Below are 19,575 nucleotides of genomic sequence, written 5' to 3' on the forward strand. Positions count from 1 at the left end.
CAGATCTCTGTCTGCTTCTCAGGACTCTTCCCAGGCCACAGCCCTCACTGGTCTTGCTTCACATCTTCCTTGAGTGTGTTTGCCTGGCTGGAAATGGGCCCTTGAACTTGGACAATCTCTGGTTGCTTGGATGGAAGATGCACTGCCCAAGTTGGCTTCTGCTCCAGCACTGACTGGCCCTGGGGTAATGCCCAGAAAATATTATGTGGCCCTCTGTCTGGAAAAGAGCCCCCATCCGTGATAAAGGCCACCTCCAAGATTTTTTTTTTTTTTAAGTAAAAGCCACATAATCCAACACAAGCCCTAGTCAGAGCAGACCGACTGAAGTTAATGAACCTGACTAACGTAAGCCTCTTAATTTCAGTCGTTCTATGAGTAGGATGCTTAACCTGACTTCTGCACTAGATTAGATCATTTCTAAACTCATTTATTCAAAGTATTTTTATATGGGGTGGTGGGAAAGATTCTCAGAGCAGCTTGCAGATGTATCAACAATAAAGATAGCTCCTGACCTTAGATATACAGTCAAAGGGTTGCATCCAGATATGTTCTACTTGGAGTAAAACCACTGAAAGGAAAAGACCTAGTTTAGTCACACCCATTAATTTCATTGAGTCTACACTAGGTATGGCTAATGTTGGACACAACCCAAGGACCACAACACACAAGAAAAAGTGATTGGGAGGGGAAAGGGGGGGGGAGCAAAAGCAAATGCTGCTGCTTGTTCCTGGAATTCCCAGAATGCAAACTATTGAAAGGCAGGAGGAGTTCAAAGTTGCTGGTCTCTCAGCTGAGCCAGTGGAGAATCCCTGCTGCCTCATCTCTGCCTCTGATATTGCTTGATTCTGAATACCCCCTTTCTGCCTTCCAGTTACATTGCCAGAACCCCGGCGCCTGCTAACCTGATTTCCGCCACTTCCCACTAATTGCTACGTGGTTACAAAAATTTTCTATTACGGGCATTGTTTTGTCGAGCTTCTAAATGTAGAATCCTCTTAATTGGGACACCATGTCAGGCTGCGTATTGTCCCCAGAAAACACAGCTGGTACCAAATATAAAAGGCCTTTTAAAGGGACATGATTATTGCAACAGCTTACTAAAAATAAGTCCCCTCGTTTCAAAATTTCTAGCAGGTGAAATGTTCAAAACACCTTGCATGAATTATTTCGGGGATGCTTACAGCTTAAAGTGGTACGATGCTGCTTTAAATGCATAGTGCAGAAATGCACCTTAACCCTGTTAGATTCTGTTCTGCTCTCTCTTGACAGCCCTCCAGGAAAGTATTATCTAAAGCAGGCATAGGCAAACTCCGGCCCTCCAGATGTTTGGGACTACAGTTCCCATCATCCCTGACCACCGGTCCTGTTAGCTAGGGATGATGGGAATTGTAGTCCCAAACATCTGGAGCACTGGAGTTTGCCTATGCCTGGTCTAAAGCCCAAGCTTAGGCTCTAGTCTAGCTGTGTAAACCTGGGTCATTGATTTGCTTTCGGTTTTTTCCCTCCTGCAGGTGAAAGACCTGACCAAGTTCTTGGACCCCGCTGGGCTTGGAGTAATCAGCTTTGAAGACTTCTATCGAGGAATCTCAGCTATCAGGAACGGAGGTTGGTTTTTATTCCTACGCCCCGAGATTGGGAGGAAGGCATCCCAAGCACTTCCTGAACCTTCCCAGCATGGAGGCATTTCCTGACATTATTGATGTACCCCCTCCCCTCCCCCAGGGTAGTTTATGCCTCTTCCTTGAAATGTCAGTGTCCTCCTTTGAAAGAAATGAGAGATAAGGGGGGTGTCCATTTAGGTCATTATCATTCTGATTGATTACTAGGGAGTAACACAGGGAGTAGGGAGGGAAATCCGCTCCCACAAGAAGCAGTGGTGGTCACCAGTTTGGAAGGCTAATCATCTCTGGTTAAAAGATGGGTTTGGACAGCAGTACTGAGAAAGGACTGTATCTGTCACTGCAGGGCTGCTGCCAGTCAGAGCAGACAGTAAAGGACTAGATGAACTGACTGGCCAGTGCTGTGTCACATGCGCCAACTTCCAGTCTGTTTCTGAGTGTTGACTTGACTACTTTTTGTCTCAAGGCAATTCCAGGTTCATGGCTCTTGTATTCATATACAAAGCCCTCAAGCACTGTTGGCAGCTCCCCTGGGTCTCAGAAGCCTCATTGGCCTCAATGAGAAGTTGTGACATTTCGTGTTGCTGCTCTCATGCTTTAAGAACGTAAAAGGAGCCTGCTGGATCAGGCCAGTGGCCCATCTAGACCAGCATCCTGTTCTCACAGTGGCCAACCAGATGCCTGTGCAGGAAACCAGCAAGCAGTGCCTGAGGACAAGGGCGCTCTCCCTTCCAGCAACTGGGATTCAGACGTATACTGCCTCTGACTGAAGGTGCAGAGCACAGCCTCCATTATGACTAGTAGCCATTCAGAGCCAGTGTGGTGTAGTGGTTAAGAGTGGTAGTCTTGTAATCTGGTGAACCAGGTTCACGTCTCTGCTCCTCCACTGCAGCTGCTGGGTGACCTTGGGCTAGTCACACTTCTCTGAAGTCTCTCAGCCCCACTCACCTCACAGAGTGTTTGTTGTGGGGGAGGAAGGGAAAGGAGAATGTGAGCCTCTTTGAGACTCCTTCAGGTAGTGATAAAGCGGGATATCAAACCCAAACTCTTCTTCTTCTTATCCTGCACGAATCTGTCCAATCCTCTTTTAAAGGCATCCAAGTCGGTGGTCATCACTGCCTCCCGTGGGAACAAGTGCCAGAGTTTTAACTATGAACTTATATGAAGAAGTCCTGAATTATCTGTCCTGAATTATCCAATGTTCAGCTTCACTGAATTTCCATGAGTTCTACTGTTATGAGAGAGGGATCAAATCTTTCCTCTATCCACTCCCTTCATTCATGCCATGTATAATTTCATAAACTTCTAGCATGTCGCCTCTTACTTACTTTTTCTCCTCCAAGCTAGAAAGTCCCAAATGTTGCAACCTTCCCTCACAAAGGAAATCTCTCCACCCCCTTGATCATTTTGGTAGGCCTGTTCTGAACCTTTTCCAACTCTACAATATCCATTTTGAGGTGAATACTCTTTTCAGCAAGCATCTTTGCTGTTGACTTTCAGACATTACTTGAAGACCTTTTCATGCTGTGAGGCCTGTGCAGATGCTTAAACTTCTTTGATTAATCCATTTTAATGACTATTTTGTATTGTTCTCAGTGGCATTTTATGTTCTGTCAAACTTAAGTGTCTTGCAGGGCCTTTGATATTTGAGTTGGCAGCGTATAAATACTTTCTATAAAGTAATAAAAGATAAATACTCCCTTGCAATGCGTAGAGCGTCCGAAGGTTGCCTCTTTGAAAAGCGCCACTCTGTCCTCTTTGTATCTGTGGCCAGGAGGACTGAAAATTCTGTTTTGTGCTACAGAACCATGGGCACATCAGAGGAAACACTAACTTTAGAATCTTCGAAAATTGACATCGGAACAACCTCTGCTCAGTTCCAAATGCTTTAGGGGCAATTGTCCCAGGATAAAGCTGTCGTTGCAAAGATACAGCTTGGGAGGGGGCAATGGAAGTCTTACGAGTGTTTGCGCTATGCTCTCTAGAACAGCTTTCTCGGAGACATGGCTTCAGGTTTCTTTCCATAATTCATTGCTTGCAGTATCATGGTGTTGCGCTAATTAGATAGAAGTAACAGCTAATAAAGCCCTTTAATTCAGGGCTCCCTTAACTATAAGTCTTTGGAGTTGCATAATTTTGGGCTTTCTCATAGTGGCTGAATTTGAAGTATCCATCAAACCCTGTTATTTCTTTCTTCCTGTCGACAACTAGAGACATTAAGAGATTCCAGAGCCTCTTGGTTTGAGAATAGTGGTAGTTTCTCCAAAGGTGTTGGTACTGGGACAGCAGGTGAAGGTGGCACCTCATCTGGAGTAATGTGCTGAACATAGGAATATGCCTTATACTGAATCTCAGAGTACAGTGGTACCTCTGGATGCGAATGTGATCCATTCTGGAGCCCCGTTCACATCCTGAAGCAAATGCAACCTGAGTCTGTGCGCATGCGCGGGTCACAATTCTGTGCATCTGCGTGATGTCATTTTGAGCGTTTGTGCATGAGCAAGCGGCGAAACCTGGAAGTACAGTGGTACCTCTAGATGCAAACGGTATCCATTCCAGAGCTCTGTTTGCATCTAGAAGCAAACGTAAGCAGCAGTGGCATGTCTGCGCACACGTGCATCACTTTTCACCGCTTCTGCACATGCGTGTAACGTCATTTTGAGCGTCTGCGCATGCACAAGCGGCGAAACCCAGAAGTAACGTGCTCCTTTACTTCCGGGTTGCTGCAGAGCGCAACTCGAATGCGCTCATCCCGAAGCACATTCAACCGGAGGTATGACTGTAACGCGTTCCGTTACTTCCGGGTTGCCGTGGAGCGCAACCCGAAAACGTTCAACCTTAAGCAACTTTAACTCGAGGTATGACTGTATTGGTCTATCTAGCTCAGAATTGTCCACACTGTGTGGCAGTGGCTCTCCAGGGTATCAGACAGGGTCTTCTCCCAGCCCTACCTACAGATGCCAGTGACTGAACGTGGGCCTTCTGCATGCAAGACGGATAGATGCTCTAGGACTGAGGATTCAAGCACAAGAGCACCATCCCCTTCTGTGGTTTCCAGCAACTGGTATTCAGAAGCATTTGCCTTCCACTGCGGCAGCTGAGCATAGCCATGAAACTGAGACAGGGGAGAAGCCCAGTTCCTGGCAATTTGGCAGCCTTGAGGCGTGATGTGTTTCCTATGCCTACCCTGCACAAAGCCGTTGTTGGCTTCCTCCCCACAGCAATTCTTAAAGCTTCCACTGGTGAAGCAAGCAGGTTTTGCTGACTAACGTCACACCCGAAAGTACATGATGCAGTTGGCAACAAACAAAATATCTTTTTTTATACCTAGCCTTTCTTGCTTAGTCTGCTGACACAAATGCTAACTTTCTTCCCACCCCCTTGTGATATATCTGCATTGCAGTTCACTTTTTCTCAGCTGAAGGGAAATTGGAAGTTGTTCGGTCACATGGATGGGTAGGGCAGGCGGAAACTCCCTACCTGGAATTAAATTTTTTTATATATATACAATCATATCAGATCCAGATTGTTTAAGACTCTAAACTATAAGCCAAAGTTGTCCTTGGCTCAAATGCTGCTTCTGTGAACATGCTAGGGCAAAATCCAGTGGTGGTAGAGTCCAGAAATGATAGTCAGGCTGAACCAGATTGCTGATGAGTGAACTCCTTTGTGCACAAAACCCACCCCATCCCCAATAAAAGAAAAGAAATTCTTTATAAGTGGAAAGCTAGTGGAAAGGTAAAGGACCCCTGGACGGTTAAGTCCAGTCAAAGGTGACTATGGGGTTGCGACGCTCATCTCACCCCTTTTCAAACACCCTCGCTTGTGGAGTGTTCCCTCAGCCTCCTCTCCTCTTCCCTCTCCTTAGGACAGCCTCTCTGGGCAGCCACTGCTGCTGCTCCTGGTCTCTGAGCTGCCCCTCCCCAATCCCAAGGAGAGCTGCTTCCTCACAGTGCCCCACAGAGGCCTTGGAAGAACCCCTTGGCCAGCCCCAGAGGCACCATTCGCCTGGGGAGCACGTAGCCAGGGCTACTGATGCAGCAAACGGCTGTGCAAGCCTTTGGGAGGCAGAGAGGGCATCAGAGGAGGGAAGGAAAGAAAGAGGGACAGAGGCCATGTTGCCCGCTGCACCCCTGACCATTATTCAAGGCACCCCAGGGTGCCATGGCACACTGGTTGAAAACCACTGATTTGGCATCATCAGCAAACTTGACTACCTCACTGCTCACTCCTAATTCTAGACTGTTTATGAGCCAGATAAAAAGCACAGATTCCAATACCAATCCTTTGGAGGGAAACTCCATTTTCTACTTCTCTCCATTCAGAGAATTGCCCATTTATTCTCACTCTTTGCTTCCTGTAACCTAACCAATTCCTGATCCACAAGAAGACTTCTCCTGTTATTTCTTGTCCGCTAAACTTACTCAGGAGTCTCTGGTGAAGTCGATAAAGACAACCCTAAGACTAAGGAGGAAGAAGCTTGCAGGATAGACTCCTCCCGCATTTTCACCAGTGATCTGGCGGTCTTCGTAGCCTCTACTTTCTCTACTAGCTTAGCAGCATTTGAGCAGATGATCCAATGTGTTGACCTACTTTTTCCGAGAGGAGAAGCGGCAAGGAAGTTTGTAACAGTGATGTCGGTTTGCCTTTGCTACTGCAAACTCAAAATGGGGATGGCAGGAAGCTACCCAGATGTGGAGCATTGAGGTCGTTGCGTTGACATCACAGCCTTGAGGCTCCAACCGAATGAAGGATTTGCAGGAAAATCTCTGGCCTTCTCGAAGCTTCTGCCTGCCTTCTTTTCCACTCTGCTCTTCTGCTGTATTCACTGGGCAGTTCTAGCACCAAGCCATCAGCACAGGAAGAATGCTAGACTCAGTTATCCACTGTGGCATATCTTGATAACGATTTATCAGAATATCTAACATGCAGTGTTAGAAACTCAGATATATAATGTAATTGCCTAATGACACCTTAAACCTAGGTTACGATCGCCAGAATAGAACAACCCAGACTAAAACAAATTCAAGCTTCAAGCGAAATAGTTCAGATTCTTCTCTAAGGGACATTTTGCTTTCACTCTGTTTATTTACCTATTTAATTTATAGTGCTGCCCCGTAGCAGAAGTGTTCTAGGAAGCTAGTGTGGTGTAGTGGTTAGTGTGTTGGACCTAGGACCTGGGAGATCAGAGTTCAAATCCCCACTTAGTCATGAAGCTCATTGGGTGACCTTGGACCAGACACAGCCTCTTAACTTACCTCACAGGGTCATTGTCGGGGTTTAACTGATGCAGAGGGTGAACCGCGTACTCCTTGGAGAAAAAGGTGGGATCTCAATGCAGTAAATAAGTTGTTCTGCTTATATGCTTAAGAAAACTGGAGGAGCTAGCCAGTTGGAGATGTCATCCGGCAGCCTGACATCCAGAGATCTCCAAATGGTCGCAATTGGACTCACACCAGTAGGAAAACGTGCCTGGCACCTGGCTAATGTCTAACACTGGCCACATGCTAGCTGGTGTATCCCCGCCCCCCTCGTACTGTAGGCTAGATTCTGCTTCCACACCCTCAGCCCATTCTATCCTTTGTCCACACTAGCAAAAGGCATGATCAGTTAAGGACATGCTTTAGTAAAGGTAAAGGTACCCTTGCCCGTACGGGCCAGTCTTGACAGACTCTGGGGTTGTGCGCCCATCTCACTTAAGAGGCCAGGGGCCAGCGCTGTCCGGAGACACTTCCGGGTCACGTGGCCAGCGTGACATCGCTGCTCTGGCGAGCCAGAGCCGCACACGGAAACGCCGTTTACCTTCTCGCTGGTAAGCGGTCCCTATTTATCTACTTGCACCCGGAGGTGCTTTCAAACTGCTAGGTTGGCAGGCGCTGGGACCGAGCAGCGGGAGCGCACCCCGCCGCAGGGATTCGAACCGCCGACCTTTCGATCGGCAAGTCCTAGGCGCTGAGGCTTTAACCCACAGCGCCACCTGCGTCGCAGGACATGCTTTAAAGGTAAAGGTAAAGGTACCCCTGCCCGTACGGGCCAGTCTTGCCAGACTCTGGGGTTGTGCGCCCATCTCACTTAAGAGGCCAGGGGCCAGCGCTGTCCGGAGACACTTCCGGGTCACGTGGCCAGCGTGACATCGCTGCTCTGGCGAGCCAGAGTCGCACACGGAAACGCCGTTTACCTTCCCGCTGGTAAGCGGTCCCTATTTATCTACTTGCACCCGGAGGTGCTTTCGAACTGCTAGGTTGGCAGGCGCTGGGACCGAGCAGCAGGAGCGCACCCCGCCGCAGGGATTCGAACCGCCGACCTTTCGATCGGCAAGCCCTAGGCGCTGAGGCTTTAACCCACAGCGCCACCTGCGTCCCTAGGACATGCTTTAGCCAGGCACAAAAACTCAGGTGACCAAGCAGGGCCAGTGAGGGCCCTGGGGAGAGTTCTGAGGGCCAGATTGAGAGGTGGGGGCTGCATTGGCCCCCAGGCCTGAGGCTTCCCACCCCTGATCTGAATAATGGCAGTACAGTGGTACCTCGGGTTAAGAACTTAATTTGTTCCGGAGGTCTGTTCTTAACCTGAAACTGTTCTTAACCTGAGGTATCACTTTAGCTAATGGGGCTTCCCGCTGCTGCCACACGATTTCTGTTCTCATCCTGAAGCAAAGTTCTTAACCCGAGGTACTATTTCTGGGTTAGTGGAGTCTGTAACCTGAAGCGTCTGTAACCTGAAGTGTCTGTAACCCGAGGTACCACTGTATGGAGCATGTTGCTTTGGGTGCTTTTTATTTAATTTTCCTCCAAAAAAACTACAAGCAGCCGGGTGACATTTTATTTTTCTTTCTTTCTATTTATTTATTTATTTAGAGCATTTGTACCCCACTCCTCGGCGAAAGAAACTCCCAGAGCGGTTTACGTACAATCAAAACGAGACAGTCCCTACCCGTAGGGTAAAATCTAAAAGAACACAGTACACGAGGGACAAGGAGGGGAAGAGGAAAAGCAAAACAGTTGTTCCTATAATGCCCAGCTGGCACAGCTGAGGGGGTGGAGGTGCCAGCAAAGCTGATGAAATGAGCCCTGCTTCCTGTCTCTCCCACAGAGGCAGTCTGGTGGAATGGCTGGCACCAGGTGACCGTTGAGAGGAGACGAGGAGGCCTGATGGAGCTGGCCTGTCACAGCAGAACCCATGGAATCTCGCCCTTTCCCAACTCGGGTTGCTGGATCTTATGGAATGGCAACAATTGATGCAGAGTTGGTGCAATGCTGTGACATCCCCAGGGCTTTGCTTCCCCAGTCTGGTCCTGTCTCCACAGTCCGTTGGCACAATAGCCTATCTTCCTGCCTCAGCTCTCGAAACTATTCTGCTCCAGCCCCCCTGGTCTCGGCGGCATGTCTCCCAGGCGCCACAAGGCCATAATGCTCTCCCAGCTGACTTAATGCTCCTGAAAGCTTCTATTGTTGTAGGTTGGGCCTATGCGAAGCAGGGGAAAAGCAAACATGGCTCCGGTCCTGATCGACACGTTGCTTTTTGCTGCCCTTGCTCATTTCACAAATGTTGTCATATCCCGTGTGCAAGCACCCATCTCACTCTAGCAACTGTTAGAGGAAAATGGATATTGGCTCCATTGTATTGCAATGAGCAAAGCCGAATGAGAGACTTGTCTCTGGTTAAAAGCTGAGGGCTCTGATGACTGTGTGTCAGTGGTGGCTGTGGTGCCCATTGGGACTGGTAGGGTGGAAGGCAGGGAGCCCAACAGTAGGGGGAGCCAGAGGCAACAACAAGCAGAGCCAACTACAGTGGTACCTCGGGTTACAGACGCTTCAGGTTACAGACTCCGCTAACCCAGAAAAAGTACCTCGGGTTAAGAACTTTGCTTCAGGATGAGAACAGAAATCGTGTGTGGCGGCAGCAGGAGGCCCCATTAGCTAAAGTGGTACCTTCAGTTTCAGGTTAAGAACGGATCTCCAGAATGAATTAAGTTCTTAACCCAAGATTGTAGTTCTAGTTTTGTCCCCACACTCCTACTCAGTTCTGAAAGGGCAGAACCGAGGCCAAAGAGGAGGAAACTGACCATTAGGGCTGCGCTCAGCTGAGACTCAGGAGCAGGAGGGCAGCCAGGGCCTGGACTGGTTGTCAGCAGGAAGGCGAACATCTGGGGGTGCCAGCTGTGCCCATGTGGCTTTTGGGGATCTGCTTGGGACACGGCAGTCGGGATGGCAAATCCCAAGTGCTCTGTTGCTGTACCAATGCTCTCTCTCTTTTTAGCTATTGTATTTCTGGGCGCACCAGTGCTACAAGGTCCCGTTGGCCATGCTCGACAGCACGTGCGCCTGTAATGTGCAGATGGGGAGTCCTTTGTGGGTTTGTGTTGCTAATGAGCAGCGAGGGTTTGTGGGTTTTTTAACGCTCATTTGAACAGGGATTCAAAAGCTTTCATGTAGCCTATTGTGTTGGCGGGGACCGTTGGGTGAGGTCACCATAGCAACATCAACTGTATACAATGTGCCATATGCTTTGTGGGGGGGGGGGGGAGGAAGACCTGCACCAAGAGAGATGCAATAATGAGTTTGGTAGATGACTCCAAGCCATGTTGAGCTTGTCCTTTCTGTGCTGTTGGTCCTGGACCTGTGAAGAGGTTGGCAGGCGGCCAGCTCCCTGCTGTGTCTCTGTTGCAACTGCAGAACAACCGTTTGATTGGGTGGGTGGGCTTGAGGGGTGGCCTGGCAGCCTTTCTGAGACCCTAATTCTAGAGATGCTAATGAATATACAGAGGAGAGATGTTGGATTTCAAAAAGGCGCTCATGTGGGAAAAGCTGGGTAGCATGCATTTAAAATACAGTGGTACGTCTGGATGCGAACGGGATCCATTCCGGAGCTCCGTTCGCATTCTGAAGTGAACGCAACCTGCGCCTGCGCATGCACGGGTTGCAATTCACCGCTTCCGCGCATGCGCATGTCGTCATTTTGAGCGCCTGCACATGTGCGAGCGGCAAAACCCAGAAGTAACGTGTTCCGTTACTTCTGGGTAGCCGCAGAGCGCAACCCGAAAATGCTCAACCCGAAGCTACTTCAACCCGAGGTATGATTGTAAAGCATTTGTACTGCTCAGGTTTACCCCAGAGAATTTTGGGGATTGTAGTATTTGCTGAGAGCGCATTCTGCAAAACATCCCTAGCTGCAATCTGCTCCTCCCCTTCGCCCAGCTCCCAAATCCCCAACATCACCTAAGTTAAATAAGGGAGAAGATATTATGTTGAAACCAGTTTAGATCTATAGCAGTGGTTTTCAACCAGTGTGCTGTGGCACCCTGGGGTGCCTTGAAGGATGGTCAGGGGTGCCTTGGGCAACACTAGCCTCCTTTTCTTTCCTTCCCTCCTTCATCTGATGCCCTCTCCTGTCTTTTTCTCCCAAAGGCTTGCACGGCTGTTTGCTGCAGCAGTAACCCTGGCTGCGTGCTCCCCAGGCAAATGGTGCCTCTGGGGCTGGCCAGTGTGAGGGGGCAGTTCTCTTTGGGGCGGGGGGGGGGGCAGCTCAGGTCCCAGGGGCGGCACCTGTGGCTGCTCAGAAGACTCCCAAGGAGAGGGGAGAGGAGAGGAGGCTGAGGAAACACTCCACAAGGGAGGGTGTTTGAAAAAGGGCGAAAGGCTGCCAACTCTGCAAGAAAGGGAGCCTTGGAGTCAAAATGGTTGAAAACCTCTGATCTATAACTTCAGGCTCCAGGGGCCTCTCTGTCTGTTTCTTGGGTCTTTCTCCAGGCCACACTCCCCTCTCTCCAGGCAATACCCTGCATTGGTCCTTCTTTTTATTTCTGGGTGTTTTTGCCTGGGTGGAATGTGTCCATAAATACTGACGATGTCTCTTGCTTTTCTGGATGGAGGACTGTGTGAAGAAACCAGCCCATTGGACGAAGGTGTAATTTGCATAAATTGCTCCACCTACTTTTGCCTCTGGCCCCGCCTGTCATGTGGCGTGTGGCCCTCAGGAGGTCACCCAGAAGGGAATATGGCCCTCAGGATGGAAATGTTTGCCCTTTGGTGGGGCAAAGGAACAGTTCTCAGAGTGGTTTAACAATCAGTCCCTGTTGCCGAGGAAGTCTGGGAGCTATGGCTCTGTGAGGGGAACATGGGGGTCACCTACAAACTTTCAGGACCTTTAAGAAACTGCAACTCCCAGAGCCATAGGTAGCCCACACCTGTGCTACCTGAGCCTTTGAACAGGAGATACCTGAGATTGGGCCTGACTTCTTCTCCATGCAAAGCCCTGAACTATGTGCCTATGTGTAATAGGTACATCATCAATTTGGGATTATCATAACGTGTGTTTTTTGTTTGTTTTAAAACCTTTTGTGAGAGTGTTCACAACATCCTTTAAGAAGTTATTGTCGTTCTCCAATTCTGTACCTACCTTTTTGGAATGAGGGAGATCAGGTGCTTTGCACAAACTCCACCCACTACGCCACACTGCCTCTCTAACCCGGTGTACCATCTGACGCAATGTAAATCTGCTGCAGTAAGTCTAGGGAGTTTTTTACTGCAGCAAACTCAAAACGCACGGCATCATTATTTTATTGGATTTGCTGCAATAAATGAGAACTTGGCAGTTAATTTACCCCAGGACAAAAATGATAGTTTACAAGCTGTGTTGTGGTTGGTAGATTTGGTTCATTCAGTTCCTGAGCATGTAAAGCTGTAAACTTTAATATGTGATCAAGTGGGAGAAAGAGTTGTGGTAACAAGAGACCTGATTGTGTAAAAGAACCTTCTGATCTCAAAGTCTTTTTCTGCCTTTAAATGAGCAGACATCCTGAAACGTATCTCTTGGCTGTGCCAGTGGAGAGTTACTAATTAGGGTCTCGCACCAGAGTAATAGTCCAAACTGTAGCATACTCTGGGAATATGCTGCTCCTAACAACCATACCAAAAGAACAAAATTATTATTTCATTTTAAAAATGCTCAACGCATTTCAAAAGGAGGTTGAGGAACTGCAACTCGCTCTATTTAAAATCATTTTCCATCTGCAGTATACAAAATGCTGCTCCACAACTCTGTAGACCCCCTTAACACAATTAAAAAACAATGGGAGCATGACATAGGTTACGAGATAAACTACCTAATGGACTAGAATGTGGTCCAAACCTCCCTTTAAATCCATTTCAGCCAAAAGAAGGGAAATCACTTTGAAACTTATCTATAGATGGCATCTTACACTGAGGAAATTGGTGCTAATACATCCAGGAACCTTACCAAAATTCTGGAGAGGCTGTACCTCTACAGGCACGTACGTCCACATGTGGTGGGACTGTCCCCGAATCCAACCCTTTTGGACAGCAGTCCTACAAGAAATACGTAAAGTAACTAAACAGGTATTGGAACCCACCCCAGAACTGACCCTATTGAATATTTTCCCAGACAGAAATGCTCACTCACAGTAGAAAGAGCTTATAACCCACCTACTCTCAGCAGCCAGAAACATCATAGCTGGACACTGGAGAGACTGTCAGGAGTAAACATGGACTTTGGGCACCAAATTATATAGGGAAACAGCTTTAATGGAAAAGCGCACCGATAGATTGAAACTGACATGGGGACAAATAAAATGGAGAAACTGACATGGGGACACCTTCACCCTGGTATGATGATGTTGTTGTTGTTTAGTCGTGTCCGACTCTTCGTGACCCAGTAGACCAGAGCATGCCAGGCATTCCTGTCTTCCACTGCCTCCCGCAGTTTGGTCAAACTCATGTTAGTAGCTTCGAGAACACTGTCCAACCATCTTGTCCTCTGTCGTCCCCTTCTCCTTGTGCCCTCCATCTTTCCCAACATCAGGGTCTTTTCCAGGGAGTCTTTTCTTCTCATGAGGTGGCCAAAGTATTGGAGCCTCAGCTTCAGGATCTGTCCTTCTAGTGAGCACTCAAGGCTGATTTCCTTCAGAATGTAGAGGTTTGATCTTCGGCTCCCCTTTATTACACACACAGGTCAAAATGACAATAATGATAGCAGGGATCTACCAGCAGCACACAGATCAGTATGGCTAACTTGACCCAAGAATTCATTCCTCCCTTCCACACATGCAAATGAATCTCATGGCGGTCAATCAAAGGCAAACAACAATGCCCCAAGCCCCCCTCAACCTTCTCTCACTGCCCACATAAACCAATGTATAGAAAGAGAACCTACCCAAATGACGCCGACATAAAAACCTCACCCATATACCAATTTGGGGAAATGAAAAAATAATGTGCAAATTTATCACTTGCCCTTTCTCCTCTACTCTCTCCCCTTCCTTCTGGGTGCCATATTGACTTACATTGAATGTAACCCAAAGACTTTATAATCTGAACAAAAAAAGGGAGAGACATTGCATGTTCTTTTGTAGATGATGAAAATCTTTAATAAAAAGTATTTAAGATCGGTTTTCCAGGATGTAATAGCCACCTCCTGAATGTGATTTCAGAAGAGCAGAAATTTACAAAGCATCGAAAGGGGAATTGTTGCAATCCAGACCGGCTGCAATGTGCAGAATCAGCAGCCGTAAAACCGCCATTTGAGAAGCGCGGCTTGTGTGTTGAAACGATGAGCCAGCTATACTCCTTGCTGCTCAGGCTGCACTACTGGCTGAAGACGGGACCCAAGCTCGTTTCTCAGCATGAATTACGGTATTGCCCTTGGCAGCCGCAGACCCCGGTTTAAGAGATCTAATTTATCAGGCTGCCATGTGCTAGACTTCAGCTGTTGGGGACTGATCCTGATAGAATAGCCTTTTCTGCTTTCATATTATAGGGGACAGTGTTGCAGTAGAGGAGGAGCGGAAGGACTGTAGCACAGGGATGGGGGAACTCAGCTTCACTCCTTGACATCTTCAGGGTAGGGCTGAGAATGTCCCCCTGCCTGAAACCCTGGAGAACCGCTGCCAGTCAGTGTAGGCCAGGCTTCCTCAACCTCGGCCCTCCAGATGTTTTTGGCCTACAACTCCCATGATCCCTAGCTAGCAGGACCAGTGGTCAGGGATGAGGGGAATTGTAGTCTCAAAACATCTGGAGGGCCAAGGATGAGGAAGTCTGGTGTAAGCAATACAGTGGTACCTCGGGTTACAGACGCTTCAGGTTACAGACACCGCTAACCCAGAAATAGTACCTCAGGTTAAGAACTTTGCTTCAGGATGAGAACAGAAATAGCGCTGCAGTGGTGGGGGCAGTGGGAGGCCCCATTAGCTAAAGTGGTACCTCAGGTTAAGAACAGTTTCAGGTTAAGGATGGACCTCCAGAATGAATTAAGTTCTTAACCCGAGGTACCACTGTACTGAGGTTGGGTCTGAGAAGGTGCAAGACAGCCTCCTATGTTTCTAACATGGCGAAGAGTAACTTTGTACTAATGTGAAAATGGTTTTTCCTCTAGGAACTTTTTTACCTGTGTTGCTTTTGCGGAGGAAAACTATTGCATGAACAAATTTGTAATCCCAGGGTAGGGAAGCGCCAAGTATAGGTGAAAAATGTTTTCATGGGGTTGGGGGGATGGGAAGATTCTCAAGCAAAATATTGTTGACAGCTTTTCGGGTCGTGTAACCAGCATGACTAAACCGCTTCTGGAGCAATGGAACACCCTGACGAGTGTCAGAGCGCATGGAAACGCCGTTTACCTATGTTTTTATCTGCCAGGGTCAGTGTGGTAGCAGCAAACTGATACATTCTCTATGCCCACTCTAATAGTAAAGGTAAAGGTAAAGGTACCCCTGCCCGTACGGGCCAGTCTTGACAGACTCTGGGGTTGTGCGCCCATCTCACTTAAGAGGCCAGGGGCCAGCGCTGTCCGGAGACACTTCCGGGTCACGTGGCCAGCGTGACATCGCTGCTCTGGCAAGCCAGAGCCGCACACGGAAACGCCGTTTACCTTCCCGCTGGTAAGCGGTCCCTATTTATCTACTTGCACCCGGAGGTGCTTTCGAACTGCTAGGTTGGCAGGCGCTGGGACCGAGCAGCGGGAGCGCACCCCGCCGCAGGGATTCGAACCGCCGACCTTTCGATTGGCAAGTCCTAGGCGCTGAGGCTTTAACCCACAGCGCCACCTGCGTCCCACTCTAATAGTAGATTATTAATATTTTTTATCCACCGTTATAACTATTTTCTTACCTTTTCAAAGTTAATTATATTTAATAAATGCATTTTCAGTTTCCTTTGACTACACTGTGAAATTTTGCAATTTTCTTATTTTTGACATAAAATTATAATTTTCTATAGTCTAATTTGAATTTGCATCCCCAAAACATCACCACACCACACTACCAACTATGTTAGATTTCTAGGTATGGGCATCTTCGATTTGACCGGTGACTTGTTGCTTTTAACATATAGCCACAAGATTTTAAGACTTAAAGTTTGTTTCTTGAAACTTATCTACAAATATTTTTTTTAAAAAAAGAAAGAAAGAGATTTTCCTGAGCTCAGCTTTTGGAATCTGACCAAAATCTTAAATGGCCCTTTTGACCTCCTCTTGGAACATGCATTGTAAATTCTGTATTTATGTTCCTAATCAATATCTCTTGGATTTTGGTATCTTGAGAGTTGACGGTGTCGGGGTCCCCTCCAGGTGTTTTTCACGACTAAGTTGAGGAATGCTGTGTTAAAGCAACATTTGTTCAAGAAGCAAAGCCCCTTTTTAGCTTCAGATGTGCCAAGATTCTATATGTGTCTTTTTCTTTAAATATTTGAGTCAGTTTATATCTCTTGCTTGGATGCGGGTGGCGCTGCGGTCTAAACCACTGAGCCTAGGGCTTGCTGATCAGAAGGTCGGCGGTTCGAATCCCCGCAACGGGGTGAGCCCCCTTTGTTCGGTCCCTTCTTCTGCCAGCCTAGCAGTTCGAAAACACGTCAGAGTGCAAGTCGATAAATAGGTACTGCTCCGGCGGTAAGGTAAACGGCGTTTTCGTGCGCTGCTCTGGTTCGCCAGAAGTGGCTTAGTCATGCTGGCCACATGACCCGGAAGCTGTACGCCAGCTCCCTCGGCCAATAAAGCGAGATGAGCGCCTCAACCCCAGAGTCGTCCGTGACTGGACTTAACGGTCAGGGGTCCCTTTACCTTTACCTATATCTCTTGCTGGAATATTATTTTTGCATTGGCTCCAACAAATTTCTACTCCTGAGTATGCCTAGTGTTTAATACAACCCTTTACATATTTTCAATTAAATAAAATTTATTTTACTCCAACGAGAAGCAAACGATATTTTCAAGCAATTATCTCATAATAGCGGGCATGCTGCCTCTCAGAAGGAGGCGATTCTGCTCCATCTCTGTATCAGCAGGGATTGAACATTGTAGCTCACCTCACCTAGAGATGCAACATGGTTTTCCCCACTGGAAGCAGAGATAAAGGCAAGGAGAGAGGCACAGCGGGCACCAGAGGAACCTAGGGGCCAAGGTCCCTTCGCCCCCCCCTAAAATAATTGAGGGGGCCGCCCCCCTGAGTTGAAGGGAATTCCCATTCAAATGGTTTGTGTATGCCATGTCATGTGATCGATTATGCAGGGTAGGGCTTACCTGGAACCTCCTAATATTTTATTTAAGCTGGCACCCTTGGTGGGCACCCTCCTCTGTGGGTGGAAGCTTTGGGCTTACAGAATATCATTTGCATTCATCTTCTGACGCTTCTCCTGCTGCTTGAGACTTCACTGGAGGAGCATTCCAACCCTCAATGTTGCTTTTTTAAATAAAAAAAACTGTCTTTCCCTCCTGTAATAATATTTTGGTGTGTGTGTGTGTGTTCTCACCCCCTTTCAGCAGTTCCTGACAACCAGCTCTGCACTATGGGATATGCCCATGATGAACCACCACCTGCCTGTCCCGATGAGTTTGATGACTTTGTCACATTTGAGGTGAGTGTCTGAACACAAAGCCTTTTGCTTGCCCCTAGTGACTAAGGCCTGTACAGGGTTTGAGTCTTTACAGCAGCTGTCTCCAGCCTTTTCAGGCCCAGAAGACTGGCCCTAAACCCAAACATGTGTTTGGGGACCCCGTTGCTTAATTTGTCAATTTGTTACCTGGTGGGAGTGCTGCTGTGGCGACCCACCTTAAACCAGGCCACATGGTCATGGGATGGGGGGAAATGCCATTCAGTTTAAAGGCAAACTTGCCTTTTTATCCTTCAAAATTTGCTCCTTTCCAAATTTTGCAATGCAGGTCTCCAGCCAAGTTATCTGTGCAACCATGCATATACTAAAGTGTGCATATGTTTGTGAAAATAATGTCGTCGTTTGTTTTTTTAAAATGCATTGTATTACAGAAAATTGCTTTGCAAAAATGAAATACCCTAAAATGCTGATGGATTGTCGTGAGGACTTTAAAAAAGAATTCACTAGCTGATGAGGAAATGTGGCATTCTTAATCTGTGAGGGCTTTCTTGGCAGCCTTGCAAGGTGGCAGTGCCATGCGCCACCGTTTACGGGATCTCTCACACCCACCGCCCTGCCACATTTATTTTCTTAAGAACGCTTGCTTTTGCAAAGAAGAATCCATCTGTGTGCAGGACTGGATGGAGACCAGAAGTATATACGGTACCCACTGCTTGAAATTAGTTAGCACGGCCCATTTGCTTTCCTTGATAAATGGCCAGGAACTAGTAGCCTTGTTTTCTTGGTGTAGCATTTCTTTAATGCTAGTCTTCCTCTAGTCTGCAGATTCAGGGGTGAGTATTGCAGGCATAACTGGGGAAGTACAAATCTTTATGCAAGCTTGCCTCACCTTATCCAGTGTCAGGCCTTGTCTCCAACATGAATTTCCCCCACCTCTTCCTTTGGTTATGCATTAAGAAAGCTTTGCAGGAGGATTGAAATATATGTCTGTTGGCCTGTCTTGATGACATGAGTGCTCCGTTTCATGCTAGTCATTTGCCTGGGGCAGATCAGGGTGCAGGGATGTTGAAGCCTGTGGCTACTGGGTTGTTGCAAATTGTGAGCTTTCCACTCCATTCAAAAGAACACTGTAACCGGCAAATGGGGGCGGGGGAGTGTGACAACTACATTTTTTCAAGTCCAATTTATTTCCCTGAGGTCGTGCCCTTAGGCATTTAAAAACTGCATGCAGGTCATATGGCTCTACTCCCCCCCCCCCTTTCATCCCCACTCAGATCTTGCCGCCTCTGCAAATACATCCCATGGTCAGGCAGAGTGACTGGCAGCTAAATCCATCTGGCTTTGTTTTCTCCTAATGACACTTGAGAAGGTTCAAACAGAGGTTCTCTCCTGTCTCTCAGACTCTCCAGTTACAAGATCAGAGCTTGGCTGGAAGCTGCTTCTGCCCAAAGACAATGTTGAAGTGAGGCCTAGTGGCAGTGATGCAACTTTAGTGTGGCCATTGCTCCTTGGGAGTCGGCGGTTGCCACAGGAGATGAGGCCCTTTCTTTTTATTCTCTCCACCCCCTTTTAATTTTTTTAAAATATATTTTTATTAATAACTTTTTTATAGTACAGATCAGTCCCCTTCTCATTTTGTTGATGGGACAAGGAGAGTGTAAAGTGAAATAAAAATAATAATCAGAAACATCAATCTGATAGTGCAGTCTTTCCGAAAGTATCCAAATTCAGGTCCACAATAATCAAAGCAGCCAGAATGCTTACAGGAGATGCTTTTGTATTTAATCTCCAAACAATAAAACAGTGCCAATGTGCCACAAAAGAGTCTTTATATTTTGTTCTTTTAGCCAGGCGTAGATCATTTGTTATCCCCCCCCCCAAAGCAAGTTGCCAAAACCATAAGAGAGCATGCATTTCTCATATTAAAGAATAAATGAAAATAAATAAACAAACCGCTTCCTTCTCTCTCTCTCTCTCTCTCTCTCTCTCTCTCTCTCTCTCTCTCTCTGAGTTGGCAACACTGCCCTCTGCTGACCGACCAATATTATACACGTGGGTGATAATCTTAAAATGCATTCAAAAACGGAATGGCAGAAACAACAAAAATCCCTTTATTTGTGGAA

At 47.4% G+C, this 19,575-nt stretch overlaps 1 protein-coding gene across 8 annotated transcripts in view; it reads left to right on the plus strand.

Annotated features, from left to right (window-relative positions):
* Nucleotides 1-19,575, plus strand: part of RAB11FIP3 (RAB11 family interacting protein 3) — an 89,675-nt gene that overhangs the window by 27,277 nt on the left and 42,823 nt on the right. For 6 of the 8 annotated variants that reach the window (XM_079952367.1, XM_079952360.1, XM_079952361.1 and 3 more), the window contains 2 exons: nucleotides 1,512-1,605; nucleotides 17,382-17,476. In XM_079952367.1, the coding sequence (XP_079808493.1) occupies nucleotides 1,512-1,605; nucleotides 17,382-17,476 (189 nt within the window). The remainder of the gene's footprint in view (nucleotides 1-1,511; nucleotides 1,606-17,381; nucleotides 17,477-19,575) is intronic. The other 2 variants (XM_079952362.1, XM_079952365.1) reach the window with 1 other exon arrangement.

This window comes from Podarcis cretensis (assembly GCF_951804945.1).
Source record: "Podarcis cretensis genome assembly, chromosome: 14".
NCBI lineage: Eukaryota > Metazoa > Chordata > Lepidosauria > Squamata > Lacertidae > Podarcis > Podarcis cretensis.